The following is a 27,425-nucleotide window of genomic DNA, read 5'->3' on the forward strand; positions in this document are numbered from 1 at the left end:
AAGCAAGCGATAGCTAAGATCAGGCTGTAGGATGAATTCAGAAGTCTGGCCAGGGACTAGAAACTGAGGCAGGAGTAAGAGGTGGTCCAATGCTCTTTCCAGTGCTCCAGTTCAGGACCTGTGCTGACATATATGCATTTTATAATTTCATTTCATTCCAGACTAACTATATGCCTATTAGAAAAGCCCTCCTACTATATTTGGCTCAGTGTCGCTCACTACTGGTGTTTTGGAATAGGGAGCTGGTCAGTTCCAAAATTATACCCCTATGAAGATCCCACCATTAAAGTGTGCCCTACTTCACTGGGGAAAGAACAAAGACTGCAAAGATGTGGAGCCTGACAGTTGAGGCTGTCAGGCTCCAGTGCCTGAATAGTGGAGCTGAAATACTTCGATGTCACACAGTTTCCCAAGGGCTATCAGCTGGCACCTTGCGGCAACTGATAAAGGCAGGATTTGTGTTCTGTGTGCCATGAGAAAATAAATACTCACAAATATCATAAATCCGACAGGTTTCAATAATTTGTTGCACTAAATGTTGCAAAAATACAGCCGACATTTGGTGTAAATCCCAGCGCATAATATGCAGGTGAATTTTTCCATGACATCTGCAAACTAGTTAAAACAGTCATTGCAATTAAAAAGTATAAAACTGTTATGAACAAAAACCAAAAGATTCCCTCTATGAGTAGTATAAGCCATGATATAGAACAGAAAATGCCAGTTGAGGAATCAGGAGCTCTTTGCTAATGGTATATGGAGAAACTTCCTTATTTCTACTCTAATAAAATTGTGGAGGTTGCCTAAAAAGATGATATATTTTTCCACAGATAATATACTTTCATGGTTTAGGGAACTCAGTTTACATAACTGGTGTTTATGTAACTCATAAAACTACTTGCTGTTATCACACTGTGAAAACATCTGTTTTTAGAAAAATCACTAACTTTGCTCCTTTGGGCTTTAATGATCTGCAGCCTTTTGTGTCACTTTGATCACAGTAGGGGTTCCAAGAAAATTCCTGAATCCAAAGGACATTTGAAAGCCTTGGGCATATACACAGTATCCAAAGCACTGAGAACCTTTACTCCTGGCTCCTTACTTCTGTGATAATTGAGTCACTGTGGCCTTGAGCTAGTCATCTGGGCCAACACTGGATGTTAAACATCAGGCAACTACCTCTATATTTAGTCACTTGTATGATTTCGGAGCTTTATTGTAATTACATTTATTTGTCTCACAGGTATATCATGTGATTGCAATGTTCTAATATTTGTTAAATACCGAAGCCCTCAGATGAAAGACCACATGTGTGTGCAAATTGCTGTTACAAATAAAAATATATCTTTTCTCCTCCCTGCTTTCCCCCCTACTTTTCCCAAATTTCTGCTCTTCCACCAAAGTAGCAAAAGATTAATTGAAAAGAGTCGATCTATGGGTGACAAGCACTCTTGACAAGACAAAATATAAGAAAAAACAGGCACCCTTCATACTGGAAAGTTCCAGTTCTCAGAGGCAAAGATGGGCTGGGTGGAAGGTGGCTGCCAGGTAGACATCTACCCGAAGTTAGTGATGCTGTGCTCTCTTTGTAGTCAATAGAGACAACCTGGCACTGCAAGAACACCCCTCATCTCATCCCAAAGTAGAACAACCCTGGTCAGGTTCATCTAACCTGTTTTAGATATTGATGATGAAATGAATAGTGTTCCAGAAGCACCTATTTCTCTGTGTGTTGATTATACAGGGAGACTAGACAACAAACTCAGAGGCAGACCTCCACAGTGAAGAAGTCCACACTGAACAGTGAATCCCATTCTCTTGTAGCAGTTGTCATAATAGCGCTCAGTGCCTGGTTCTGCTATTCTGCCACCCAAAAACTAGCCTGAGAAATGGGAATCTGTGCTACCTCATCCTGAACAGCCCCATTACTGTTCTCTGTCATCTTATGAAGAAAAGTCTCCTTTGCTATTTAGAGACAGAAGAACTACTGATCAGCCAGGAGTTCGTTTCTCATACAAGCTCATACTTCATTGTATGCCTTTATGCATATAGCAGGAACTACAAATCTACCTTCCATTGTCAAATTAAAAACAACAGTAATTATCATGTTCTTTCTGTGTCTGTCTTAAAATACAGTGGGCATGTGTGTCTTTCTGTGCCTGTTTGGCTCATGGGTTGCGCAGAAGGATGGGTTATACTGCTTCTACTTTTAGGATCAATAAACTCCCTGTACAGGTGTAGTGGGTTTTTTTTGATATTGTCATTTTTCTTTCAAATATTGCCTAGTGACAGTGGCTTAAAAAGAAAGGCTATTGCATGTGAAAATGAAATTTTAAACAACATTCTAGGTTTCCACAGCAAAACATGCCTAGGCATGGCAACATCATCACGCTTCAAAGAACATACTTACCCCTCAAAGAGGAAACAGGATAAATTTGTCAAATGAGAAGTTTTTCATAAAAAAATCCTATCCTTCAAAAGCAAAGTATTATTTACATGTGGAATAACTTCTCATTTTCAGTCAAAAAAGTTTTTTGAAATTGCAATATTGTTCTCTGACCCTGGTGACCCATAAGCTATGGATGTATGTCCCTCCATAAAGCCAGAACACAACACAGAACAGTATTGTAGGTGAGTTCATCAGTATGGTTGCCATAGGTTAGCCTAGGGTAAAACAAAATAGTCACTTGATAAGATCAATAAACACCTGGCTATGCAAATGGAACGGTTCGAATGTATAAACTCCTTTAAAGACAGGGACAGAGAGATGTAGCAGCAGCTTTTGAACCAGTGACAGTTCCTCTGAATCAGGATCTTGCTGTACCTGATGTCTCCATCCGGGAAGGGAAAAAAACAAAAATCAAATTCAGCTATCTGCTGTCAGAATTTTCTGAATCCCTGAATATAACAGAGATCTTCCTAACACATGAAATTAGAGTATTAGGGCTTATCTCCTGTGACATAACAGAGGAAGAATATAGAATATGTTTAACCCTTGCTGAAAACTCATTGCTTTTACTTTATAGATTAGCTGATATCTTCTAAAGAAAAATATGAAGAAATACAATCTCCAAACTTACCTACTTCTAAGAACCTACAGACCTGCTGCTACATTATAATTCTAATTATTATTTTTTAATTATTATTATTAATCCATTTGCTTAAAATAATTTTCCAGTTCTAATAACAAATTCCTTTTAAACAGAAATCTCTATGACAACTTTCAGGCAGGAAGCCCCAGAAAATGTTTATTGGTTACTGTTGTCTCACGTTGGCTCTTGAAAAGTCGATTGTGGATTGACTGGTTGTTGGAACCAACATGCACGGCTTCAGTGGGGAGAGCAGGGTCACTTTCATTGGCTTTTATCTACAGAGAAGAGAAAGACAATATGATATAATCTTTCAAAAGAATATCTCTGCTTTCCAATTTGTAACCCAGGGAGGTAATAATGGAGGAAGAGTGCTAAGAGCTAGAAAAAATGATTATTGCTTCCTCATTCTATTGCGGCTTTAGCCTTTAGTCCTCTCTATTACAAAAGCTTTCTCCCTTATGACAGAGGAAAACAAATAGCATGCTGCACTCTGTTGCTGCTACTGATGCTCCGGATGAGGTTCACTGTGAGGGAGCATTCAAAGAACAATACAGTGAAATGTAGAAAAGCTAACTGCACCCTCCCGCCTTTGCAGGAGACAGTTCCTGTCCTTGTATTGATTAGTACTAAGGATAGCCCCATTTTATGTGAGGTGAAAACTGGAACTTCACATCTATCTATCGGCAAACCATTTCTATATGTGCACCCTGAAACTTAGCCTGGATTTTGTCATGCTTACTGCTGCCTGCTGACCTGTCTGGCCCATATTAATCAATTCCTCTGATGCAGTAGACAAACGCTTCAGCTGCAGTTGGCAAACAGCAGCAGCATGTCTCAGTTATGCTTGCCTATGCTTACCTACTTCTTTTACTTTCTCTTTCCTTTTTGTTAAACAGTTAAAGGTGAGGTGCTGTTCCCTAGCCCTTCTTCCCAGCCATCTTATCCTGCCCTCATGCTGCACTGCACTGATGCTTGCTGGGTTCTTCTGAGAGACAGTCCAACTTGTTAACTCAACAGAAAACTAACCCAGAGAAAGGCAAGCCAATTGCTTTCTGCTGAGTTAGCAAAAAAAAATCAGTTCATGGAAGGATGTACTGAGCACCAGAACGGACACAGGTGAGGGAATGTCTATAACCAGGTTACTCACTGAAAATGCTGGAGAAGAGGGAAGAGGAGATGCCAGGGCATCATTTGCCCTTTAACAGCACTGAACCTTACAGAAGCTCAGCCATCCATCAGGCCACAACTGGAATCAACTGTAGCACCTCTACTGCAGCACCTCTACTGCACAAAGACAGCTGTTTTCCTCCCAATACAGATCTATGTGCTTAACTCAAACAGAACAATTGGTGGAGAGTTATTGCCCATAAGACAGGAACATTAGTGAATTTGATTATTTTTACATAAAGTTGTTTGGCATGTAATTTTACAGGAAAATCAAAACCACTTCCATTTGGTTTGTACTCCTGGTCTTGGAAAAGAGGCGTATTAACTGAGTTCAGCTTTTCCATGGATCTTCATATCCATGTCTTTTAGCAGTTAAACTCCATTTGCTTCTCTCAGCAGAGCGTTTTTAATGGGGCTTCAATCAGAAAGAGGCCCTCCATACCTGGTCTGCTGCACATTTTGAACAAATTTAAAGACAGCGAGATAACTCACCATCTGAGAGGGCTCATTTCAGACAAGCCTGTCACACACTATAAGGCCTGCTGCACTTTTGTTTTCTTGCAATTTCAGAGAAGCATTAAGTGAAGTAGTTTTCACTAATCAAAAGAGACAGTTACCTGCAAGAGCCAAACCTTGGGAATGAGCCTATTATTGGGGTGTGATGGGCGTTGCTGAGACCGCATCTGTATATGGTGCTCTCTTAACAGGAACAGGCTGGCAGACCTGCAATAGAGCATTTCAAGTCTTTCACTGATACTTGTCTTCCATTTGCACTTGCTAATTGTACATCATGAGAATAGCAATCCTAATATATCCTGGCTTTGTATTTTATGCTTCACAACATTTTCATCAACTCTCTCTCTTGAAAATATCCGCTATACTGGGATTAAACTATTCAGTTCTCAGCTTTCAGAGGGAGTTGGGTAGCTTAATCAATCACCACTGTAACAAAGTAATTTTAAAATCAAATTTTCAGAAGCAACTGACCATGCTCCCCTCATGTTATTGCTGCTTCTCACTTCCTTAGCCTAAACAGGGTGTGGAGTGTTGAGAAAATTCTAGAGATTATGGCACAAACAATTAGGATACACTAAAACATGATCATAGATCAGCTAATCTGCAGTATTTGATTGCTTCTTTATATGTTTTTAACCTTGGCTACCCCAGGATATCCCAGGGGAGAATAGAGAGTGAGAACATGAACCTGAGCAGCTCCCCTGAATAACTGACTCACTGTGCATTCGTGCCGTAAGGCTGCCTTTCGTTAAGGTGCTTACATTTTCCAGTGATGCTCTTAGAACAGGCAAAGAGAGGTGAATGAACAGTGATGAAACAAAGTGAATCCTGCCTTGGGTCCACCATCCCAGCTGCTGGCTACAGGAGGTTGAGCTGATTGAAAAATCACTTCTGAAGACAATATGTACTTGATGTTTGTTTCAGGGAAAATTCTCCCTAGCTCCAATAGGAATTGCAAATTGCCACAGTCGCTGAAGTTATTTAGAATTCTATGATTACCAAGTTTCTCTTACATTTTTCTTTAGTTTTAGGACCCATCTTCCTCCCACTTGGGATATAATGCTTTAGCGGAGATGCCAGGATCTGGATGCACTAAAACTCAGCTATGCTGGAGGAAGCACCTAGTCATCATTTAATAACCATAGCATTTTCTCTTACATGTAAAGGAATGACCCAAGTTTTCCTAGTGTAACCTCACTATAAATCTGTTTTCAATAGCTAGTTTCTATTACCATTACATGGCATTTATTTTACATTAAAAGCCAAAGGGACCAACACTGCACAACAAATAAGGTGAAATAATAATAAGCAGTCCTCATTTACAAAGTACCATATGCCTTCAAAGTCCAATGGATTAAATAGACTCACAGGCATGTAGCACTTTGTTCATGATACATATCACACTGAAGATAGGTCCAGAGGACTGATTTCTAAAAGGTACTCTGCAGAGAATTTATCTAAATTAGAAAGACAGAGGCCAGTGTAGGTGAGCAGTTCTTACTTTTTGGCCTGTGAAACAATATCTGCAGCTGGCCATGGAACTGCATGGCCTTTGGGGTGATTGTTTCAATTCAATTAAATTTTCATGATCAGGGAACATGCTTTTTTCCCGCCATATTCACAGGTTGGGCCACTGGTCCACTCATTCAATAGCTCTGGGAATTTCTGGCACAGTAAGGATTTTTGTCCCCTCCCCAACAAGCATTAACCTTTGCTCATGTTGAGAAGGTGGATAGAACACAGAAGAAAGGTGTAGAGGTTTAAATGAAGACTCTATTTTCAAAATAAGAGTCAAAGTTTAATCAGCATAGCCAGATGCTGACATAATGCAAATGAAAATAGCTCCAGTTTACCTAATTTACACTGCCTTGTACTCATGCACAAAGTGTGTTGCCTTTTGTTTGGAAAACCAAACAAAAAAAACAGTTCTCACATGGATGCTGGTCTGATTCAACTTCTAGGTCTTGCAATGAATCCTACTGATTCAGGTTCCAATTTTTAAAAACACTTAAATAGGCTGGGTGCTTTTGAAAATCCCATGCACAATAAGCAATGCTAAGGCATCAAAAACATTTTTCATGAGCACTGCATGGTAAGAAAGCATTGAAAATTCAGTCTGAATGTGTTTTGCAAAGTCCCTCTTTAACAAAACACAGAATAAAAACTTGAACAGAGCTCTCTCCCTTGTTCCAGCAATGCACTATGCACATGTTCAGCTTTTAACGCTTTCTTGCTGAAACAGAGCCAAGTGTTCAACATTCTGCATGACTTAGCCCCAAATATCTGATCCATGAGTTAGAAAATTGTTGATATCTTCCCCCAAGATCTCTTCCTGAGTATGATGGGATTACCTCTGTGATTTCTCAGTAAAATCAGTGGTGAAATGTAGCAGATATTCAGATCATCTGTGATCAGAAGAATTTGACCACTCTTATTGGAAGTGGTACTAGTTTATTTTTAAAAGCACCCAGACTTGGTCTACAAGTTGCACAGACTTCTCTGAGAGCAGGAACTATGGTATTTTTCTGTAAGATGAAGAACAATAAAAATTCAGCCCTTAGATTCATTTATTCCCACCTTGGCACATTTTGATTAGTAAGGGAAATTACCACTGAATCCCCAAACCTCTCTTCCCAAGAGCTAGCTATCCTCATGTTCTACAAAGCATTACAGAGATTTATTAGTTTAATTAACCTGATCCCGCTGCCTGACTCGTTTGTAGACATATGGAGGGAATGGTGGACGGGAGACATATCTGCCTTCTCCTGCTGTGACATTGAAAGTTCCACCTTCATAAACCACCTTGCCTCTTGAAATTGTTGTAACTGGGACTCCGTGGCAGACCATTCCTTCAAATATGTTGAAGTTGTTGGCTTGGTGATGGGTCTGTGCAGATATTGTCCTGTGTTTACCAAACAAAACAGAATCCAAAATTACTATGATCCCTGAATTTGCTTCTTTATAAAAATTTGAGAAATGGATAGTGGAAGAAAATTTAGCTGCATTATTAAACTATGACATTGTACAGTACATCATGGAACAGCTGTAAAAATAGAATAGAGCATTAACATTTCATTGAACAATAATTGCAACTGAAAAGAATGAAGAGGGAGTCAAAAAGACAGAACTTTGCAGCCTTGAAATGCAAAATTTTCCACTAGAAAGAGATGAGTGAAAAAAAATCAGATTGTAATATTTTATTTGGATTACCTGATTGCATTCTGCCTCGTCAAGCAAATATCTGTGCACAATAAGGTGAGAAAAGAACTCTGACCTTTTAGCTAGAATGACTTGAAATTTCAGGTTTTAAAGGCATGGCTGGAATATTTCAAAGATTGCAAAACACAAATAATACAAAGACTATTCCACTGATAATGAATTTTGGTAAATCATAATGTCAGCTGGATTGAACCAGTGACTGAGAGCCCAAATATCTCCATGTTGTCTGTATGACAACATCATACTCCTATATATCTTTCTTCCAAGGTTATTAAGCAAATTATAATATTAGATCTCAACAGTAGTAATCTGAGCTACAGGATTATTGTGTCCAGTAGATAGACCTCATTCTTTATGTTCACCATTTTTTGCAAATAAATCTTATAGCCAATTTCCCCAGATTATTAAAATCTGTAATTGACATCCTTTTTAAAATGAGAAAACCACAAAAAGAAACCATATCCTTTTTGCAGAATAACTATTTTCAAAGGTAATCGCATATCAAGTATGTCAAATGATTACTTATACACACAAAGGAAAAAAGAATTGTTGGAATGATACACTGTTTTCCTTTAATATTGTTGAACAAAGAGTAATTGGTTCTACTAAGTGCTATATTTAAGTCTCAATGGCAACAGACTTTTCAAATGCTGTATATAGAAAAATATTCTCAATGGCCAATCTGTCCACAGGAAAAAAAACATCTTCGTTATTTAGCAAACCTTGGACAGAAAACTTTGTGTGCATGTTCACCAGTGTCAGCATCGTCTTATAGAGTCACAGCGGAAAGAGCAAGCCTAAAAGTCAGACCCTCTTGTAGTCACCAGTCTTACCAATACCATGGAACAAATTTATCCATGTGTGTTATAATAATGCTACAAAGAGTTTGTAAATATATTCTTCTAGTTTATTGCATTATCCTTATGGGTCCAATTGGTAGAACAGTAAGTAATAACAACCATAACACAATTATCTTTAGCATTCTCTGGGTGGATATCATATCTATTTGCCCACTAGCACTAAGACATAAAGAGAAAAATTAAAAAAGTACTTCCAGTAAACAAACAGAAAAATAAGCAGGATCCTTCAGCTCAACATGAGAGCTGTTTAAGTGTGCTGGAGCAGCAGCCCTGGAGGTAAAGAAGCCTCACATATAAGAATGTCCTTCATAAAAAGACATAAAATTAATGAAACAACACATTTAAAAGAAAAATCCACTTGTACAGGTAAACCTTACAATATGGCAAAATAAATTTCCTAGAGCTTGTCTAAACAACAATCCTGTACAGAACTCATTTATAACTCTTTTGTTGAAACAAGCCTTAGATTGTGCTGCCCTTGGTGAAGGAGAAGTGCAGTCTCCTTGATGGCTCTTGCTAAAATACTTCTGTGATTAGGTTTAACCCTTCAACATTATCAATGTCAGCTAAAGTTTCAGGTAACAAGTGAACAACCAATTAAAACATAACCAGACAGTATGTTTGGGTCTGGCACTCACAATTCAGCAACTTTATGCAATGGACTGTTTACTGCTATCAACAGCAACTCCATCAGCCATTTTGGTATGGGCACCACTGCTGGGAAGCTTAGGGAAATTCCAAAGTTTGCCTTGACTGTTTGAATACCATTGATCACTCAGCTCATGGCAAGAACACCTATAGCCAATTTATAATCCAGCAAACCAAGACTGCCACCCTTACTGAAACAGAATATAACAGTTGTCTTCAACATCCTAAGTGATATCTGATATAAGGGATTACTCAATGTGAGAAACCAGATTCTGACTCCAAGCTTCAAAAACCTGAATGGCAATCTGTTGATAAAAGTGGTAAAATTCTCTAATTCTGGTTATAAATTAGAGGCTCTTGTTCCAAACAACCCTTCCTCAAATGGAGACTGAGGTCAGAATGATTTTTTCAAGATTTCAAAGAACATTTTCCTCCACAAAGAGGATATTGTAAAGACATCAGGCCCTGTTTTTCTGCTACTTATATCAGTGTTCTCATATACGTCAGTTCAGCTGCTTTTGATACACCTGTCTTGCAAAGAGATTTTAGACTGTCAATATAAAAAATATTGCTATTTCTCCAGTACCAAAGAGGCAGACATGCTTCTGAAGTTGTCTTTTTTCAGTACAGCGCTTCTGTCCAACTAATTTATAGTCTATTAGCAATTATTTTAAAGTCTAAGTGAAATTATCAGATTTTTTCCGCATGTGTGAAGATTCAGTGACAGGTAATTCTGTATTTGTTTATGATCTATGTAAGGAAGTGCTTTATAGCCACTCCTAGAATACTATACCTAATTAAACTACAAATAGAAATTCAACACTGTACAGGTGGTCAATTCAAAACTTACGCCTTCAGTAAACCCTGAAGTTTTGTAAAGACCGAAGGGTGCTAGATTTCATTTCAAGTCAAACACAATCCAGGATCGTCATAAATACATCTAGCCTCTATTATTCTGACCCCGGCCAGAGCCTGAAATACTAAAGAGCAAGTTACAGTTATGCAGGAGGGGAAGCTGGATGAAGGGAAACTAGCTTTATATGTTAAGAATTATCTTCTACTCCACATAATACACAAGAAATGAAGCTACACCAGCCCAGTGAAGGTGGATCTGTCAGGCTAGAGTGAGCTGTAGGACCTCAGCTTCCACTGCTGTGGGGATTAACATTGTTATTTTCAGAGCAGGGGACACATAAGAAGGACATAAGAAAATAAAGAACTTAATTACTTTTCAATGGAAATGGATGCATAACTCCCACAGTTTTCTTTAAAAATTCCAGGCACAGAAATATGAAGGAATTCCGTAGTCAACAGCCCTAAGGCAAGGGTAGTGGTTTAGCATCTCAGGAGGGGGAAAACACAGATTTTAGAATTACTTAGTTAAGTGAAAACATAATAACAGCTAAAATGACCTGAGTCCATAGCTCAAGAGAAAACAACTGCTTTGTTGACAGCTACTATAGAAAACCAACTTGTGTAAGGATGAGAATTGGAGTTGTAAGCAATTTCTCTCAGTGCTTACAATGCAGTATCTTTAAGTTGGGAACAGGAGAGAGATGCCAGTTTACTGAAGTTAAAATCAGCCTTTGTGAGTAGCCCCTTCATATTACTATCTGCTGCCTTTACACTACCCTTGTTAACCTGCCTTTCTAAAATCTAGAGGAAAAATAAATCTCTGGTTTACCTTCCTGTGCTGTCCTGAGCCACCACTCATTTATACAGATAATTAAGTTGGGCTTTGTTAATGTTAAAGAGACAGTTTTATTAAAAAGAAAAGCAAAGGAGGGGAAAAAAGAGAGGAAAAAGAAGAAAGAAAAAAACAAGTCCATGTGCAAACATTCTAGCTATAAGACTACAAAGTGGATCACAAAGCCCATGGTCTAGTCTATATTAAGGAATTGCTATAACTGCACATACAAACATAGGCAGGCACATATTAGTAGAGTTTTATTCCTACCTTTATTCCTAAAGCAATATCCCTAAATAAGCATTGTCTTCAAGTAGCCATATGAAGTGAGGAGACTTGTGGATAAAATAACAGATGAAAGAAGAGGCAGGAAGTTAATGTTTGGGAACTCCATGTCAGAGAGACTTATCTGAGGGATGTGATCTTTATTTTATGCAATCATATCTCTTTAGATTCATCATTTTATGATGGATGGAGAATGGTGACAAAGTTACTTACATTAACCCATTTGTTAACAATACCATCAGTTTGCTCCTGTCAATCACTCCAAATTGATAAGGGCTGGAAGGGGAAATTGTCAGACTACAATGGGCAGTGGGGGGACAGTAATCAGAAATTAAGCTTGTAGAAATCACAGAAAGAAATGAAAATGCAAATGAGTGCCTTCAATGACTAAAGAAGATTTGGAAGTGATAACTGGGGAGAAAAATATAAGGTTATATAAGATTTTTTTTTTTGTGGTTATATTTCTAAGATTCAGCTTTCTGAAGAGAGCAGCTGACATTTTGTGAGACAGCAAGTTACTAGGGAAACGTACATCATGCTCTCTCACAGAGGCTTATTTTGTTACAGATCACAGAATCACAGAGTTGTCGGGGTCGGAAGGGGCCTCTAGAGATCGTCTAGTCCAACCCCCTGCGCAAAGCAGGGTCACCTAGAGCAGGTTGCCCGAGAACCATGTCCAGTTGGGTTTTGAATATCTCCAGGGATGGGGACTCCACAACCTCTCTCACAGGGCAAGCTGTTCCTGTGCTTGACCACTCTCACAGTAAAAAAGTTCTTATGTTTAAAAGAAATTTTTTGTATTTTAATTTGTGCCCATTGTTCTTTCTTTCTTGGTGTTCCCTCTATTTGAAATAACAGGCCTTTGGAAGGAAGTCTCTGATTCATGTGAATCCAGCTCCATCTGCACATGTGGGGCAAGGGCTGGGCATACCAAGGGGGTCTGCTCCAGAGGGCCCGAGGAGGATGAGGGCAGAGACTGCTATCTTCATAACTAGCTCTGCCTCAGCATTCAAAAGTAGCTAGCTAACTTTTAGGCTATCCTTGGTAAGTGGGAAAAAACTGTTAGGAAACTTTCCCAGGTAGCGTGGTTATTGTAACGAACTGCCTTGATCATTTAATTGGATTTAGATGCGTAAATTCCATCTAAGTTGGTTTTTTTGTTGTTGTTGTTTTGTTTTTTTTAAATCATCCCTAAGGGTGTTATCATTTTGTCCTGATCTTGCCTTTGGAGCCTGATCCAGTGCTTGGTGGTGAGGCTCTGACAGGCTCCAGTGAGTTTATTAAGGCCTAATATTTGCAAGGAGCTGAACATCTCTTAGGAGATGTTTAGCACTGTCTACCCTCTACTTTACAGGGGATGCTCAGCTCTTTCCAGGGTCTGAATTGGTTGCTGCAGTATTTAGATTCCTTGCTGAGTGTTTCTGAAACAAGCCCTGGAGAATTTGTATTCTTACTTGCTTTCAAATTGCCGAAGGCACCAGCTATAGAGGACACTGACTTGCTGACACGTGACGTTCACTTTTGCTTGCTTACTGTGCCATCTCTTTCTCGAACAGTCTTTTCAGTTGCTTTTGTTTCACAGACTTGAGGCTGTTGTATTATTTTTGTGCAGCTGGGAGAAGTCAGTGAACATTCTTGGTCAAAGCACAGATTAAAAATAAGATGGTACAGTGAGTACACATATGCTGCCTACATGCGTTTTTCCAAGGAGTTCTCACAAAATAATCCTGTGTGCACAGGCTGTACTTGGGATGCTGTGGGTGTTGAGGTCTGCAAGATGATTTTAGGAAGCACATGACCAGTGTAAAACAATGGGTTCCTTTAGTATTTTTGTGTTCTTTATAGAATAGGTAATGAGTATTAGGAAACTAAGAAATAGATCTAATCTGCCAGAGGAAAAGTTATACTGCTGTTTCACTGGCTTTCAATTAACTCACAACCCATCTTTTCTAATGCAGTTTCTAATGAATTTATGTGTTAACGTGTTTCTTCCCAATACTGCTTGCTTTCATGAAGACCCACTAAAACCAGTATTTGGAAACCCTTAAATACAATAACAAATCTGATAATTGTTCATGTAACATTTTCTGCAGGAATCACCAGCAAGTCCTATAGGAATTGACCAGTCAGTGAAACTGACCCTTAAAACAGAAGCCTCAGCTAAAGTGGCGAGTGCTGAAAGTGGAACCTTGATTTGCAATTGCTCCTGGCTTGCAGAGCTGTCATGCTGAATTTGCTAGGTTTTTGCAAACTAGAAAGGGAAAACACTGGATGCCAAGATAGCACCCATCACATTGCTGTTGTGCAATGATGCAGGAGGGGACAATGCAGCTGATTTTGTAGGGATTTAGGTTTTTGTATTTTAAAGAGCCTTACTATCTTTCCGAATGATTTCAGTATCTTCCCTATAGATTTCCCCTGCCAGACTATAATAATCCCAGTTCCTCACAGTGATACTTCAGCATTTGTCTAAGTCTTTAGGCTGATATCATCCATCATTTTAAGACTACAGTAACACAACATCAAGCCAGAACTGGGAAATTGTTTTCTGCTCTTTCAAGATTTAGATTTACAAACAAGAAAAAAAAGTCATGCTCAAAAGAGGAAGAAAGAATTTTCAGAAAAGAGGAACAAGCCTGTTGTGAAATTGCAAATCACTCCCCAGATGCAACAAAAGCACAGGAGGCTGGGCCTTGTGTAATATTTTAAATGGTTGAAGTCTGTTAGCTAGATCCTTTCTTCTGCTGGGCTGTTTGTGCCCTCTTCAGGATTTGTAGTGAAATGAATAAAGAAGGACTAGTGAGCTTTATTTATACCTACTCATGTATTTCACGCAATTGTACCTGCACAGTGGCTTGTTCCCAGTAAAGCCAAAGGGATAAACAACAAAAACAGTACCCAGATCAAAAAAGAAAGTATTGGCTGAACTTAAAATAAGCTTGCTCAGTAAGAAAATACAGTTCAATGTTTGAAAAAATATTTGAAGAAAAACTTCACCTTCACAGATGGAATGGGCAAAAGGCAATGAGAGCACTCAGGAGAGAGTGAAAGGAAGCAGAAGGAATGCTTTGGAGGCAAAAGGATAAATAATTTCAGGAGAAGATGAAGTACCTTGAGAACAATGTCAGAGCTCTGCTGTTTTTCTAGCTTCATTTGTGCCCTAGCAGAGCAGAAGTGAGCTCAGAAAAGAATCGTTCAGGTTTTTCATCAGAATTCATAGCTCCATTGTCCTGAAATAGCTCATAGCCAGTATCTCAAAATATGCTTGCTCAGCATGCCAGAGGGCATAATGAACATGAACCACTCAATACCCAGCAGCCAAACCTCTCTGACCTAGCAGTGGTAGACCTTTATGTTTATTGGGGTTGACACTGCTGAAACTACTTTTGCTGGTGCTGCCAGTTTTTTTGTGGGACTTCTGAATAGCAACCTCCATGTCCTCAAACTTTGCAACTTAACACACAGAATACTTTTCCTGTCACTCTCACATGCTTTGGCTACTCATGAATATACTGAAGCGACTGAAAATTGCAGTATCAAAAATCCAGAAACCAGAAGATTAGTCAAGAAAGTTTTGTTTAAGACAAATTTAGGATTAGGGCTTTTTCCCCTGATTTGGTTTCTGAGCTTCAGATTTGCTCAGTCATGTTTCCAAGCTTTCCTCTTCTATCAGGGGAATCGGCAACTCTGTTTTTTAAAAGCAAAGGCTGAAAATCTAGTACCATCTAAGAGTTAGTTAACGCTCAGGCTTTAGGAACACCAAACACTCTCATACCTTCATGAGAGCTGGCCATGCTGTCATCACACTCCAACACCCCACAAAGCTTAGGTAGGGTCAGTGACTGCTTTCTTAAATGGCTTTACCCACTGTTTAGGTGACACTGATGAAAGTATTTCAACAGGGAGGGTCAGCGCATCCCTTCAGGACAGCGGTATTCTTGTACTGCTTGCTAGAGCTGAGCATGAGACCAAGGCATCAGACCTGCAGGCCTCCTGCAGTGGAGGAGCACTTGCACAGCCCATAGTCATCTCAGCAGAGAAAGACAACTCCGCAAGGTAAGCTGGCTCTCTGACGGCCTGCCTCCGGAGGATTTCCAGGCAGTTTAGACAAGACCAGGATGGGATCTGGAGCCAGGGGGAGACCCAAGAGGTTTGATCCTTGAGATGTTCATAGGGGTCTGAGTATGGAGCTGGCTAATGATGTGAATATACCTGAAGACAGAAATCAGCTGTAATGCACAGCATGTGCTGCATGAGTTGGGGCTCCCAGAGAGACACTGCATGCCTTTTGTAGTATTAAATGGATCATGGCATCAAGTCATTCAGGGAAAGGGATCAGCAAACCTTTCCTGCATCTGTTGTTTGTGTGACAAGCTCTATTCTAGCAGACTCACTGGGGCACAGGATCAGAAAGCTGCTAAATAAAAGCATAAGCATGTACAGCTGGAGCTGCAGAACTAAGGTCAGTCCTGGCTCCACCACTATGCCTGCTCTACTAGCTATGGAGGGGACAAGAAGAGGTCAGCCCTCCACGCTTTCACCACTCCTCCTGACCACCCTAGAATAGGTACCTGTCTGAAGTAGCCTTAAGCTCAAAACACAGGCTTGCAAAGGGTGTCTCTGCAGGAACACGTCTCCTCTCCCTGCTCTTTGCAGTGGGAGGAAGCTAAACATACCCCTGCACTTAACAGAGTTACTCTGAAGTCTCAAAGTGGTTATTTTTGTTCTTAGGATACCAAGCTCTGGTAGTGGAATGTACAGACCTTATTATTTTTGCACTTAGTCAGCAATCTAGGAGAATTTTTTAAAGTCCATCTAGAGATCAAAGATCTCTGTTTTCATACACTATTGTAAGAGCCAAATAACCTGTAAATAATTTACATGAAGTACTGAGAAAAAATGTCATAACCTCACCCTAGAGGCTTATTGCTGTACAAATGCTTTGAGTTTCTTTTTTCTACAGAGAGGCTACCTGGAAGAAATTAATTACTCAGACATACCTTGTAGCCTTGGGATCCCAAATTACAATGTCAGCATCAGAACCCACAGCAATTCTCCCCTTCTTTGGGTAAAGGTTAAAGATTTTTGCTGCATTTGTGCTGGTAACAGCTACAAATCTGTTTTCATCCATTTTTCCACTGTACTGCAGAAGAGTACACAAAAGCAAAGTCATTAATTTTTTAAACAAAGAATGAAAAAAATGTTTCTGTTGTTAAAAAGGCTAGGATGAGTGACAGAGTCCTCTGCCAATATCATGTCCTTTTTTTTTTTGGAAACGTCATACTGAGGACTTTAAAATACATAAAAATAACTATTTGTCTCTGATGCACATACCGCAACGTACATTCACTGAATATAACTTCCTCTTACTTCCCATAGCAAAAGAAAAAAAACCCCAACTTTAAAGCCAAATGCTCTGTAGAGCCAGACCCAAGTCAACTGAAATCAAATTACTTGGCTGGCTTTGGGTCTGTAATAAAGTATTGAGATGTGATAAAGTATTAAGGAGATGCGAATATCAGACTGACTATAATAATGTTTTCTTCTCCCTAGATCTAGAAGATCATAAGGGAAAGATAAGGCACTATGTGCAATATAGGAAAGGTGATTTGCAAATCTCTTCAGCAATAATGCAGAGGATAGTACTGTTCAGTAAATATTTGAGATCAAGTAGTATAAAAAACAGATTTGTGAGTGAGGCACGTCAGTGAAATGGCAAACAATAACAGATAAAGTGTCTTGGGACTGGCCACTGCTATCTAACAAATTTAATCCAGCCTCCGTGACTGTTGTTTGCTCAGGAAGCCAGCTACGCTAGCAGGAATGTTGTGCATAGGTCAGTCTAGGAACCAGAGTGCCATGCAAACATGTTTGTATGGTGGTCTGCAAGCAGTCATCTGAGAAGAAAAGCAAAAAGAAGGTGATGAACATTTCTATTCTAAATAACGGTGTGTGGGAAGGGAGGGAAGCTTTCTGGACAAACTGTCACAGCTGTGTAATATTTTACAAGTAAGAAAAGGGACGATATTACTGACTGAAGAACCTTTTGAAGAATTACTTTGTCCAAGATGTTACACTGTTTAAAAGCAGTACTGATGTGCATATTCATGTCTCACTTTTACACTAACCACAGGCTAAATTATATCTCAGTTTACACCCTAAGCAATCACGCTAGATGATACTATGCCAAAGGTGAATTTTGGCAGAAGTCTGCTTTCTACATACAAACTGGAGCTGCATCCCAAGTAGGGATAAACAAGGGAAATCCTGAACCACATCCTTACCAAGCTGGACTGTGTGATGTAGATAATTCTACTGTAACAAAGTAGAATGCAGTGCATTGCCAGCAAGACTTCACTACTGTAATAATAATAATAATAATAATAATAATAACAAAGTTGAACCAGGGTCTCCAGAACTTAACAGTATTGTATTGGCCAGAGCAATCATAACACCCAGTAGGTAACAAATCATGAGTGTCCCCCTCACCAGGCTACCCTTGTGAGAAAAGACTGGCCACTGGCTTTCACATTTATACTTGTTTAGAGCCTGAAGGGCATTGTCCTGAGCAGCACTGACCATCCTCATGAGGGCAGTGAGAATCTAAAGTCAATGGGACTTGAAGGTGCTCATCACATCATAGGAATGAGCTGTAAGTTAGAGAAGCATTTCGTATCTCTAGCATGTTTCCTCCACTTGAAAACACAAAAGCAGAAGCTGACAGCCACACACCCAGGGTAGAAGCTCCTCCAACAGCTAAGTTTGAGAGAGATTAGGGAGAAGAAAACATAGAGCAGACCAAGTCAAAACTGTAGTAGCTCTTTCCTTTTACTTTTCTTTCATCTTGTGACAAAATACTGCAAGTAAATGTACATTTCACCACCACTGAAACAATAGCAATCCTTTGCTGGTAGACAAGGGAAGACTCTGTAGTGCCATTTTCTAAGCATTGAGAATCCTCTTCTATTTCCCAGCACCATAAAGTGTGTGTTAGTGAGGAATCTGTTTTGGTCTTTGATCAAAGAAGTTATAGTATGATAAATATGCTTGATAAAACTGAAGAGCTGATACTTTTGAGAGATTATATTTTGTTGGAAATATCAATTACTTTCATGTTTACACATCTGATATACAATGATATACTTACAACTCCTTTTTCCCATACAACCGACATCCTGTCTTCTACACCATTTACTCCATTAGGGATTTTGGTGAAGTCATCCTTCCCCAGAGCTTTCTGGCATGTGTCAAAGGTGCAATTGTCAGTCCCTGTCACAGATAGGTCATCACTATGGAGAAACAAAGTTCATTATGAAACTGAGCAGATAGTACCACACAGGAAAATCTATTAGCAGGCTGGATAGATCCAGCCATCCTTTCTGCAAGGAAGAGCTGATATGCCCTGCCAGGTGCTCTTCAGTCCCTTCCTCCAAGAATAATAACTTCATAGAGACAGCCAGTTCGCTGTGAAGCAGTTTTCTCTTCAGAACCCCCTCAGAAGAAACCAAATACCAAAAATAACACATTTACTTTGGATATGACAAAGGTGTCCCACAAATGAGGGACTGTCACTCCTTGCCCAGAGCAAAGGGCTGGGTTCCTTCCTCACAGCAATTTTAGACTGTGTCACTCCACAGACCCAATGAAATTACTCCTGATTTGCACAACTGTCAGTCAGACAGTGTTCAGGCATACCTTCACAGACTTTCAGGTCAAATTCAACCTTTTTGTTGAGTTAAGCTTTACTGGGAAAAGAAGTACAAGCAAAACACACATTTTATTAGCTGGCTTCCTATGGGTATCTGAAGGATACTTCTGTTCCTACTTTCTTCTGAGGGAGGGATTACTGAGTGGACAAAGTATACCTGCCTTCAAGAGTCAGCATACTTAGTTTTTATATAGCATCTACATTTCAAGTGAACAAGGGAGCTGAGAACAAACCCCAGAACCTCTAGCTATAGCCGCATTTTTAACAGATTTCCTACTGACATGCAACTCCACTGGTCAAGTTTCAAATTTTGCTGCAATATTAGCAAGGCAAGCCTTACTGATGAAAATCAAATGGAGACAGAAGGACATAAGAGCTCAGAGAAACAAAATCTGAACAGATTCTAATTTCTGTAACAAAAAATGTTTTTCCTCTATGCTTTCACCTTCTGTTTCTCCTTCCTGATAATGTAACATTCTGTACTTTGAAAATCTCCAGGGCATCAACCTGTTATTATATAATCCAAACAGAATTCACTGCTTTTTTTGGGCATCGACTGTCATTGTTTGTTCATCTGCTTACTTGGCCAATAAGTTCATGAGAAAGTCAGGAGTAGAAGGATCTGGTCTCAGTGGAGGTCCCATGACATGTCCTGCAGCATGCGCCCAGTCTTTATTCCAGTAGTTGGTACCATCAGTGCCAAGACTAGCAGCAATAGGCTCCCCATAAACCACCTTCCCTGAGAAATGTAGAGCAATAGTATCATCATCAAATAACATAAAAATTCTTATCTTGCATTTTTCCTGTTCCTTATTTTTTTGGTTGCAATGGTTTTAAACTTGAATGCAGTGCCTCAAATTAGACGTCAACATACAGAAGAGCACAATAAACGAAGCTATAATACAACACCTCTGTTTGAATATTTTGCTGCTGATTTCCCAATATATTTTTTCATAAGAACATTGTTTGGGAAAGCTTTTTAATTAAATTGTTGACAGATATATTATAATGGGTTTTACACATTGTTTATTAGGCATGTGACTGAAATTTCAAAGGGAGCACAGTCCTCCGCAGCATTAATTATATTCAAGATCTGTATATTTCTTGGTAGCACCTATTTGATGCTCTGAAATTATTGATTATGTAACAATGTAAGTTTATATATACAGCACACAGATGGTGCAAGGTGGTATTTTTAACTGTCAGGCTATAATTGCAGGCATGTTCACCAGGAAGAACAACATCGCAGCAGACATAAATTTCAAGACTGTAAAAATATTTCCAAAGTCAAAAACTGTAAATATCTTAATTTTAAGTGTTCTTTTCAAATTTTTAATCTTTAATTCTTTGCTGCACAGTACTCCAGATTTATTAGAAGAGGACCCCAACCCAGACCAGCTATTAGCCTTTAGTTAGAGCTAACAGGTTTTAACTATTTCCTCCTTCTAGGAAATATGGATTTGAAAATCCCGAGAACAAGCTGGGAGATGAAACAAGGTGTCTCACTTCCTGAGGAGGTGGTTCAGCTGCTTCGCTGATCTGTAGGCAACAGGCTATAACACCACTCCCTTGATGGTCACCAAAAAAACAGAGTGAGTTGAGACTCCACACACCTGCTCATCAGACTCTTGGTGCAGGTTGAAGGCAGCTCCTGCTGGATCCTAGTATGAGGTTTCAGCATCCCCTGCCCTCTACAGACAGTGGATATCTTGCTACAGATCCCACATTTCACTTCACAAGCCAAGGACAATTTTATTAGCACGATCTCTAAATTCCCCCAGTAAGAGCTCAGCCTGTTATTGCTCAGTGCTACCACCACTGAGAAGAATTTTTCATTACTATTAGTACTGTTCATGGGACTAGACTTTGACCTTTTTCTGACTTTCTGAGTGTAAGTTAGACATTCACATGTACTGTCAGAAAACAAGGCAAATCTTTGCGGATTTTCTCTCTGCACACTAGAGTATGGTATTTCTATGAGCTTTTTGATTATGACTGCTGTATTTGCATAGGTAGTTTCTGAGGAGCTGAATTCTTTTCAAATTTTTTCCAACTGCAGTAGTGCCATTCCTTAAATTTCTGTGGGAGGACTCATGTACCATAGCTCATGACAGCATTTCTGCAGTCAGAATTTGACCTGAGCAACTCCCCTTGTTCCCATGATTGGGAAGGATACAAGCCATTTCCTGGAGTGGCTTTGACTCTGAGCACTGCAGCTTCAACAAACTACATTTGGACACTTCTGCTGATTTTGCAATTTTTTGCATTTGATTTGGACTGTGACTCACCAGACTGAATGGTGTGATAATACTAAGTTTCTGCTGCATTAAGGCTCTTTTAGTTCAACTGCCTATAGGCATAAAACTGGAGTAATGCAGTAATAAATCAGATCTTTCCATTTGTTATGTTTTCCTGCATTCCAAAAAAATAGTAAGTAGGAAGTGTTCTGTTGCTTGAAAACAGTCCACTGAAATGATGGTTGGTATTGCTGGAGATCAGAGAAGACATAGATAGTGGATTTTGGCATGGAGGGAAGGAGAAGGAAAGAAGGTGACTTGTATTTAAATTTTGTTTATTTTAGTATAAGAATTAGTATCTGTTTATTGTCCGTACATCTGTGCTTTAGCCTTGAAGGTCTGAGCCAAAGTTCACTGCAGCCAACAGAAATATGCTTACTGACTTCAGCAAACTCTGGATCAGGCCTTCAGTCTCTAGCTATACTATGATTGTTTATGTTCTATAGCTAAATGAGGGACAAAGCAGCACTGGGCTCTGACTTACATTTTTGACAAGAAAAATCACCATCTCATGGAATTCTAGGAGCAGTGCTTCAACTCTGATGGCATACTATGACCCAGAAAATAGAGGCTTTTGCCCTCAGTGATAGAATGGAAAGGGATATCAATCTTTTTCTGATAGAGGCAGGGAGGAAGAGGCATCCACGCACTGTGGATGCACCCATACACTCCATGCTAAGTGCTTGGGAAGGAACATGAACAAATTCAGAATTGCAAATACCAAGAAACGAGCCCCAAAAGATAGAAAAATAATCTTGAGTAAAGATGAATAAATTATATTAGGGTGGATATTCAAAATGCTTGAGAGCCATACTGTATTTTTTTTCTATTCTGTATTTTTACAAAGCTTTCATATAGAGTGGCTTTACCATGTCTGAATGAATATCTTTTAGCAAAATGTTTGGAGTTTATGTCAGTCATGCAATACTTTGAAGATTTAGTTTTTTGTCTGGAAGTACTTGTTTTGTATTCTCACTTTTAATTGAAGAACAGAAAACAATTTTTACTGAAACTAACAACAGTAAATTTTTAATTGCCAGAATTTGTACAGATCAGTCTCATTAAAAATTATAACTGTTGTACCTATCTTTGCAGTACATTAGATATCTTTGGAAATTCCTTAATCAGACTTTGATTTCTGTTTCCTAAAAAGTATACAAATGGAAATTGAGATATTATATTTTGTGGTACGTAAAGTCAAGAATTGATGATTCTGACCGTACGAATCTTGGAGGCTGTAAAATCCAATTTGCATCACAATAAAAGTAAGATGTGCCAATCTTTTCTTTATACACATTGAAGAAGCATACTTTTATCAAGTTAATTATCATACTGGCACAGCAGACTATTCATACAACACATGCCTAACAATATTTTACAGTATTTACTATCAGCATAGATTTTTGTACTGGTATAGTGTGTTACAAAACATCCTCTCCTATCTTAGACCTTTTATGTTCACAGCCAGTGTTTCATCTTCAATCTGGATATTTTAACTGTCATTACAGCTTCTCATAGCCAATGTTGACACTTCAACCCTGAATGTAAAAGTGTACCCTGATGGAAATAATCCACATTACCAGCAGCAGTGTCATCTAGTGGAGAAAACTAATATAGCACAGTACCAAAAAATCTCTGCTACTAAACAGTATGCTGGTAAAAGATTCCTTTATAAACTTGAATCGTAAAAGAGTCATATCAGAAGTCATAACCAATACATTTTTCCAGGTTAACATATCCATCTATATTAGTAAAATGATATCATGGTGGTTTTGATAGCACTTTAATCCAAGCTCTCAGTCTAAACTCACAGTGTAAGCATTATCTAAATTTGAGAGATGAAGAAACTGATGTCCATGTGATATTCATGCTAGATCAGATGAATGCAAGCTGACATGTGAAAAGATAACAGGGACAAATAATTCATTAAGAATCAGGCCCTCCAAATCACGGGCCTCTGTCCTGTTTCTTCCACCCACGTAATGTCCATTCATAGTGCTGTTGCTCCAAGCACAGCTCTGGGTGAATTTACAGATTAGGATGTAAATCATCCTCAATCCTTATAGTCTGCAGACTTCTTTTAATCTGTCCAACAGATGGTCCTAGGGCCAGGCTCCCTTGGCAGGCCAGAACCATTTACGAGTCCTGCAGTGCATGACCTGCAAAATCCTTTCTTGGAGGGAACCTGGACTTTTGGATGCTTTCATCATCACCATGATTTGTAAGTGTGCAGTGACAAGGAGTCCTGGTCATGGCACCAGGTCTGTAAAAACATGGAATGGTTGCTGTCATAATCTTTCTCATCTAAACAGCTGGTAAGGGCCTACAGATGGTAACTTGAGTTAGGGGAACAGCAGAGCACATGTTGTCTTGGACTGGTCACATCATTTTTAATGCAGTAATGCTGTCCTGGCCATTACTCTGACCTTGAAGGTACAGTATGAAGGAGAAGAAGGTTGCTCTGGGGAGAAGGGAAAGTCTCAATCCCAGTTGCTGTTCTTTCATATTGCTTAGCTCCCTTCAGGCCCCAAAACACACATATACTCTTTAGACATCCCATTCCAAGAAATATATCCATATTCTAAGAGTTATGGCACCAGGCAGAGTAGGACACTGATACTATGTTTGTTTTTCCTTTCCTCCAGTGCCAGTGCCCAAGCTTGAAAGTAAGACTACTATGACGATTACCTTCTCTTCGTGCATTAGTTATTACCCTTGCTGCAGATTTACTCATTACGTGGACTACAAAAAGGGGGCAGTTTATAACATTTGCTATGGTAATTGCTCTCTGTGTAGCTTCGGCTTCCACTTCTTCAGGACGACACAGCTCATGCCCCTCAGGGCCAGTTATTCCCATGGCCAGCATCTTCTTTGCACCCTAGACACCACAGAAAAACATGTTATAGTTGGTTAAAGTGCAGCTGCGGTATGGTGGATGTGCAGCCAGCCAAGTGGATCCTAAAACAGCCATTGTAGCTGCACTGAGTAAGAGCAAGTCAGTTATGGTGTTTTTTCTCAAGAGAATTTATCATTGTGTTACCTGAAGTCAAAGTGATCTCACAATAAATCCAGGTCTCAGAATGCCTAAGGGACTTCAGAGAAGACGTTCCACTGGCTTTCAGGGATAAATCGCTGCTTTTGAAAAACCTACCCTCTCTTGATATGTATTGTTGAAAGATCTCAGTCAGTAACTGAGATGACAATACTAACCCATCTTTGGAAAAGATGAAATGATCCTTAGTAAGTACAAAGACACACACCTAGAGCCTCTGAATGAGTCTCTGAGGTTTTAAGACGCGTAAGATTTTCTCTCTGCTATGTTCCAGAAACTTATGCTCTGCTGATCTGAGATTATTGAGCAGTAAATTCATTTCTTTTCACTCTGTGGCAAAGTGAAAGTGTCTTTGACTAGAACAGTTGAAAAAACTCACAGACACCAGGAGTGTAGTCTATACTCTAAGCCTCACCACATAGCACTAAGATGGCAGGGCTGAGGAGCAGAATGAATTGAGGCTACACATGCATAAAGGGACCTGGCGACTTTTGTTCCTAGTCAGTTAAATTTCCTCCAGGCTTCTGGCTTCATTCCTGATAGATAAGCTGACTACGTTTGAACAGACCTAGGGTTAGGCACCATTCATCTGATGTGTAAGCACTTAGCCAAGTCTTCCCCCTTTGACCTGACCCATGGTCAGACTCTAATTGATGTGTTCTTTGTCAGCAGTATAACTCATATTACAACAGGATCATTTGCCTCCTGTCTATCCTAAGCCCAGGACTCCAGGTTGCAATTTTCTGGCCTGTCCTTTGTGATCTTCGACAAGACGTTTGTCCTCAGCTTCCTAGAGGCAAAATAGGGGGAGAAAAAGCATTTCCTTGTCTTACAGTGATGGTACTGATTCATCTATTGAAGTGCTCAGACCTTACTTTGATGGACAAAATGTCAAATGCCTACCTGTGCAATTAACTCCCCATTCTCTGCATGGACTTGAGCAATTGCTCCAAGTTCCTTACACTGGGAAAAAGCTTCATATAATTCCTCATCATTGACCATGTATAGATCTTTATAGGCCATAAACATCTTGAAGGAGTTGACACCTTTGCTTTGGACAAGACTTTTCATTTCTTCCTTCACCTGAAAGACAGCCAACAATTCTCACAAAACAGCAGTATTTTGTTTTATCTGTTAATGATTTTGTATAAAGAAATTGTAAGTATGAACCAACAACCAGCCTTTACTCACCCATCAAACACATACTCAGCTTAAACAGTCCAAGTGAAATATTTAAAGGTTGATTTATACTATTTCTGTTGCATCAAATTGCTTCTCAAAGTATATAAAATCAGCACCACTGCAGTGCAGGTATTGGAGGCACAAGCTAATCGCAGGAACAGAACACTTTTGTAAAAGAGATTGAAGCAGAATTTTACTCCAATGAAAACCTCTTGATGCTGAAAACACCCTGTCAAATATCACAATCAGTGCATCTAACTCATAGGATAGAGTATGGATATTTGTGCAGATTTGGTTTTCAGAATTTGATTTGGTGCATCTTCTGGCCAATAACAGAGTGACAGAAAGGATCCTGTCTTCTGGAGGTATGTCCTCACTCTAAGTAACACTCAGTCCTTTGAAATACTTTGACCCCAAATAAAATGTCTCTAAAACTCTACATGTGTGCCTCATTCCTTTCTTATATGCACTCTTTCATGGGATTCCCTGTTTCTGCAGAGTCTGTGAAGCCCAGCAAAACAAGAGCCTGTCCAAAAGGAAGAAAGATGCAGATTTTAGCCCAAAGGTTTCTTGTTTCCAAATCTTTTCTCGATTTAAAATCTTCCTCACACATATCAAATGTGTTCTGATGATCAAGTGGGCTCTCACTGGCTAGACTTAACATGATGAAACATCCTCTTGACCACTATCTAATCTTGGGAGTCACATTTCTGTCTACGAAAGAGCACCAGCAATCAAGATTTGTTTAGTTCTTGGGGAAAACTTTAAGATCTGCACTTGCTCCCTGCCTCTGAATGGACCCATGTGAGAGCGTTGTTCAAGGATGCCTTCAGGGGGAATCTACAGTGGTGCAGCAAATTAGCTATAACTATCCATTGTCTAACTTTGGCTCTTCCCTCTCAGTAAAATGATGGTGATAGCAACTGGTTCATATCTGTGATCTATTACAATTAGCTTGGGTTGAATTTCTTTGGAAAAGTAAATCATTATTTTTCATTGTTTCTCTAATAGTATGGTTGGATCTGTCAAAAATTTCTGAACTTGTCCAGGGAAAAACAAAACAAAGAGAAGAGGAAGAGAAAAGAGAAGCATATCTTGAGTGGGAATTATCAAACACATAAATACCTAACACAGGACCCTGCTCTGGCACAAATATGGAAGCAGAAAACTAAAATGTCTTTTTTTTTTTTCTTCACTAACTACCCTGACCAAAGGAAGGCATTCTAAAGAATGTACTTTTTTATCAAGAATTTAAATCCTGAGGACATAATAGCAAATGAGAAGGGCATGAAATATTAAAGTGTCTTCAACTACTTTACCCAGGTTGTTTAGGGCTGCAAAACACTGGATTTTTCTATTTCTTTCAGTCTTGGCCTTTAAAAAACTCTTAATAGTAAGCAGACCATTTTGCTGATTTACACTCACCTAGTTTTATTGGAATTTTCAGTACAATTCTCTACTAAGGTTGTTTTTCAAATGCCCATTCATCAAACTTTGCTGGAGAATTTATTTCATGTCTTTGCTTTGAGCTATAAATTGGGGTCAGTCTATTAAGTGCTCAGTGCACAGAATACCAAAGATGGCATTTACAGAGTGAAGGCTTTGGTTTCTATATTTCAAAGGTTAAAAATTGAAGAAAGCATTCATACTTCATATTTAAAAATGGACTTTACTTTATATATTTATATACTGATGCAAGTTCTCTTAGGATC

At 39.2% G+C, this 27,425-nt stretch overlaps 1 protein-coding gene across 1 annotated transcript in view; it reads right to left on the minus strand.

Annotated features, from left to right (window-relative positions):
• Positions 1-4,907: 4,907 nt before the first annotated feature.
• Positions 4,908-27,425, minus strand: part of DPYS (dihydropyrimidinase) — a 28,017-nt gene continuing 5,499 nt past the window's right edge. The window contains exons 3-9 of the mRNA XM_013954649.2: positions 25,435-25,614; positions 24,168-24,357; positions 19,765-19,921; positions 18,622-18,763; positions 16,475-16,617; positions 7,470-7,677; positions 4,908-4,982 (exon numbers count right to left, since the gene is read on the minus strand). Of these exons, the coding sequence (XP_013810103.2) occupies positions 4,908-4,982; positions 7,470-7,677; positions 16,475-16,617; positions 18,622-18,763; positions 19,765-19,921; positions 24,168-24,357; positions 25,435-25,614 (1,095 nt within the window). The remainder of the gene's footprint in view (positions 4,983-7,469; positions 7,678-16,474; positions 16,618-18,621; positions 18,764-19,764; positions 19,922-24,167; positions 24,358-25,434; positions 25,615-27,425) is intronic.

Source organism: Apteryx mantelli, chromosome 2 (assembly GCF_036417845.1).
Source record: "Apteryx mantelli isolate bAptMan1 chromosome 2, bAptMan1.hap1, whole genome shotgun sequence".
NCBI classification, from domain to species: domain Eukaryota; kingdom Metazoa; phylum Chordata; class Aves; order Apterygiformes; family Apterygidae; genus Apteryx; species Apteryx mantelli.